The sequence below is a fragment of the Condylura cristata genome, unplaced genomic scaffold (assembly GCF_000260355.1).
Source record: "Condylura cristata isolate star-nosed mole 26May11 unplaced genomic scaffold, ConCri1.0 scaffold00039, whole genome shotgun sequence".
NCBI classification, from domain to species: domain Eukaryota; kingdom Metazoa; phylum Chordata; class Mammalia; order Eulipotyphla; family Talpidae; genus Condylura; species Condylura cristata.
In genome coordinates this window covers 373,275-377,600 of record NW_004567140.1, presented here as the reverse complement: position 1 = coordinate 377,600, position 4,326 = coordinate 373,275, and the positions used below count along the sequence as shown (strand labels likewise).

Genomic DNA, 4,326 nt, shown 5'->3' with positions numbered 1-4,326 from the left:
ATGCCCAAAAGTAGATGACTGGATTAGAAAGATGTGGTCCATATATACAATGGAATATTACTCAGCAACCAAAAAAGAGAAACACATGTCTTTTGTAGCAACTTGGATGGAGCTGGAAAAGATCAGAAAGAGAAAAAGAGAAAGAGAAAAGAAAGAGAAAGAAAAATACCGGATGGTGTCACTCATAGCAGGAGTATAATGGACCAGGCGAGAAAATAATAAGAATGAACAGCCATATACCAGAGACATTTTACAGAGGTGGAGTGGGGAATGGGATCAGCAATGGGGGGTGGGGGGGAGGAGTGCGCTGGACTGTGGTGATGGCACACGGGGGATGTGGTGATGGGAAGCCCAAGGGTATGACAACTGAGATGGAAAAAGGCACAAAATGAAATAAAAATAAACTATTATTTTAAAAAATGAACTAGTGTCTGTCCTACAGACTCTCAAAAGGAGTACTACTAAATACATTTTCTGAAGCCAACATTAATGACATTAATACCAAAACCAAACCAGGGCAACACAACACAGGAAACTACAGGCCAATCTCTCTCATGACACTGATGCAGAAATCCTCAATGAAATCCTAGCCAAGAGACTCCAACGATACATCAAAATGATAATCCACCGCGACCAAGTAGGATTTATTCCTGAGGCACAAGGATGGCTCAACATCTGAAAATCAATCCATGTAATCCAACACATCAACAAACAGGAAAAAAGAACCATCTGATCATAATTAATAGACAAAGTTCAACACCCATTTATGACGAAGGCCCTCAAAGTTCTTAGGACAGAGGAACACACCTACTATGATAAAGGCCATATGCCACAAACCACAGCCGGTATCGCTTCAGTGGGGAAAAGCTTGCGTCTCCCTTAGATCTGGAAGAAGACGAGATGTCCACTGTCACCACTGCTTCAAGATGACACTGCACGTCCTAGCCAGAGCCGTAGACAGCAGAACCCAAATAGGGAAAGAAGTAAGGCTATCACCATTTGCAAACAAGATGATACTATAGAGAACCCTGAAAACGCCACAGAAAAGCTAATCAAATAATCCTCCAGTTCAGTAAACTAGCAGGGTACAAAAATCAACACAAAAATCGGTCGCCTGCCTATATGCGATCAACCTGAAGAACTCAAGAAAACCATCGCTTTTATAACGGAAACAAAAAAGAAAATCAAATACTTGGGAAATAAACCTAACAACAGAAGGACCTCTTCAAAGAAAATTATAAAACATTGTTAAAGGAAATAGAAGACACAAAGACATGGAAAGAAACTGTATGGTACTGGAACAGACAGAGACCAATGGAATCCAAATAGAAACCCAGAAACAAGGAAAAGATGAACAACTGGGACTATGTCAAATTAAAAAGCTTCTATACAGCAAAAGCGTCAGTAACCAAAACAAAGATACAACCTACTAACTAGGGAAAAATTTCTGCACACACTACTACTGATAAGGAACTGATCACAAAGATCTACAAGGGCTCACGGGACCCACAAAAACAAAGTAAGCGATCCAGCCAAAAAAAGCGCAGAAGAGCTAAAGAGACACTTCTCCAAAGAGGAAACCCAACTGCTCAACAGGCACATAAAAAAAGGTTCAATATTCCTTGTAATCAGGTAAATGCAAATCAAAACCACAATGAGATACTGCCTTAAGCCAGTGAGAACGGCACATACTAAAAAAACAAAACAGGGCCCTCCCTGGTGGTGCAACAGGTTAAAACACCACCTAGGAAGCTCTCCGCAGCCACCTGGCCAGGTAGGTGACCCACAGGGCGCAGCAGACCTCTCCTGACCCACCCGCTGCTCCCCTTAGCAGTGTGCTTCATCAATCTGCCTGTTCCTCTCCCCGTCTCTGGTGAATCCTCTCTCTCACACACACACACACACCCCAACCTCTGGCCTGTATCCCAGTTCTGTAAGCCTAAATAAATAAATCTTTAAAACAAAAGCCAGGCCCTTCCTGGTGGCACAACGGGAATACGTAGGAATGTAGACAGTTATTCAGAAGGTGTAAGAATTCCTCAAAACAGCCAAAACAACAAACAACTAAAAAGAAAATATGCAAAGGTTTAAGCAAAACAGTTAACATATGATCCAACAAGTCCATGCACAAGAGAAAGAAAAACATTTTACAGGGCCCTCCCTGGTGGCACAGCGGATTAGCACGCACACTGCAAACTGGCCACAGCTGCCTCAGAGCGAGTTCGATCCCTGGTGCATGAAGCTGACCCACAGAGCCCGGCAGACCGCTCCTGACCAGCCCGCTGCTCCCCTCAGCAGTGGACTTCCTCAACCTGCCTGTTTACTCCCCACTCTGTCTCTGGTGAATCCTTTCACCGCCCCCACACCTCTAGTTTGTACCCCAGCTTTGTATGCATAAATAAATCTTAAAAAAAACAGGAAACAAATGCTGGTAAGGATGTAGTGAAAAGAACTCTCCTATACCGCTGGTGGAGGGCAAACTGGCGCAACCAGTCTGGAAAGCTGTGTGGAGGTTCCTCAAGCTACTAAAAACGCAGCTTGCATGTGATCCAGCAATCCCACTCCTAGGAATCTACCCAAAGGACATAAAAACATCGCTCCAAAAGGACACCTGCACCCCTATGTTTACTGCAGCGCTATTTACCTAAGATGTGGAAACAACACAAATGTTCAGGAACAGATGCCTGGATCAAGAAAATGTGATACCTATACACAATAGAGTAGTACTCCACCATCAAAAAAGATCAATTCAGGCCATTCACAGCAACATGGCTGGAGCTGGAAGGGACCATGCTTAGTGACATAAGCCGGAAGGAAAAAGAAAAATATCAGATGTCTCACTTATAGGAGGAAATGTCGGGGAAACAGTTAAGGGATCGGGGGAACAAATCGCAATCATTTAAAACACAAGTTAACAAGCAACTAAATCAGAGACACTCTGCAGGATGGGAGAAGGATCAACACGGGCAGGAAGAGCACAGGGACACTGGTGATGGTGCCAGTGACCGAGGAGAAAGCACACATTGTACACAAAGTAGCAGTGAGGTAAAGTAGACACAAAATACACATGTAAACCACTTCCAGAAAGCAGTGGACATCACTCGACACCAAGGGCTCTGCGGCTGGGCGGGGAGGGAGAGGGGGTGCGGATGACAGCAGGAGGGGGGACATGTCTGCACTGTGACTGCGCAGACGCAGTAGCAGCCTCCCAGCACTGTTTCATTAGGACTAGAGCACTCAATACAAACAAACTCCTACACGCTCCAAGTGTGACTCAGTCTGAGGTGGCGAAGGGACTCAGTAAAGTATGTTTGTATCTCCGATGCATTTTTTTCCATAACCGCTTTTTATTTTAAAGAACGATTTGTTTGGGTGTGGAAGAACTGGAGTGTCGGCCAGGTGAGCGGGTTCACTAGACACAGGGGACACCCCAGAGACAGAGTGGGAAGGAGAACAAGGGATCTACTGAAAACACTGCTGAGACGGGGTGGGGGACGGGGGTCTGCTGCGCCCTGGGGGTCCCTCCCTGGCCGCCGTCACACTCAGAACTCAGGATCACGCTCAGGCCATCCTGGTGACAGCCTGACACTTACCCCAGGCCACCTGGGAGGCCCTTTTCCTAAAAGCTTTCTGAGGCATCATTAACACATGGACCCACTGAAAGTACACCTGCAGCAGCCTGCGGCATACTCAGTCACACAGCCAACACTTCCATCCATTCCATGCATTTCCACACCCAGAAAGCAGCTTAGAAACCCTCTATCACCTCCCCAACACACTCCCTCCTTCTGCCATGTTTTGCTATGGAGTCACCCTTTGTCTGGCTACATAATGTTCCGGTGTAGGGGCCGCATTTTCCCGCAGCCTCATTAGGGGAACCTGATGGCTCCTCGGCGGTCCGCTCCGTCAAGCACCAGGAGGCTCTTAAACCATCGGAACTGCACGCGACCGAGGCCTGCCCGGCTGCCGCAAGGCCCGTGCGCACTCAGTGAGGGCAGGTGTGGGGAGGGCAGGTGTGGGCACTCCCGCGCCTGCTCCAGCAGTCGCACCTGGGAGCGAGCCCGCAGGTGCGGAGGGGCGTGCCCCGCGGCCCGGCCAGCTCACCTACATCCATCCACTCCGGAGGGAGCACCCGGCACTTCTGTCTCTGTTTCAGGCTGACGGCCAGCCACAGGGGCACGTCCACGGGCAGCCCCGGGTTAAAGGGGCCCAGGTCCCCCTGCGAGGGAAACACGGCGTCAGCGGCCACAGCCAGGCCGCCCTGCACCCCGGCGTCGCGAGGGGCGGCCTCGGGGACAGCAGGCGCCCAAGGGCGCCGGGCCAGCC

The 4,326-nt window shown here is 48.6% G+C and overlaps 1 protein-coding gene across 1 annotated transcript in view; it reads right to left on the bottom strand.

Annotated features, from left to right (window-relative positions):
• GINS2 (GINS complex subunit 2 (Psf2 homolog)) overlaps positions 1-4,326 on the bottom strand; it is a 33,345-nt gene that overhangs the window by 23,325 nt on the left and 5,694 nt on the right. The window contains exon 4 of the mRNA XM_004693526.2: positions 4,105-4,219. Within this exon, the coding sequence (XP_004693583.1) occupies positions 4,105-4,219 (115 nt within the window). The remainder of the gene's footprint in view (positions 1-4,104; positions 4,220-4,326) is intronic.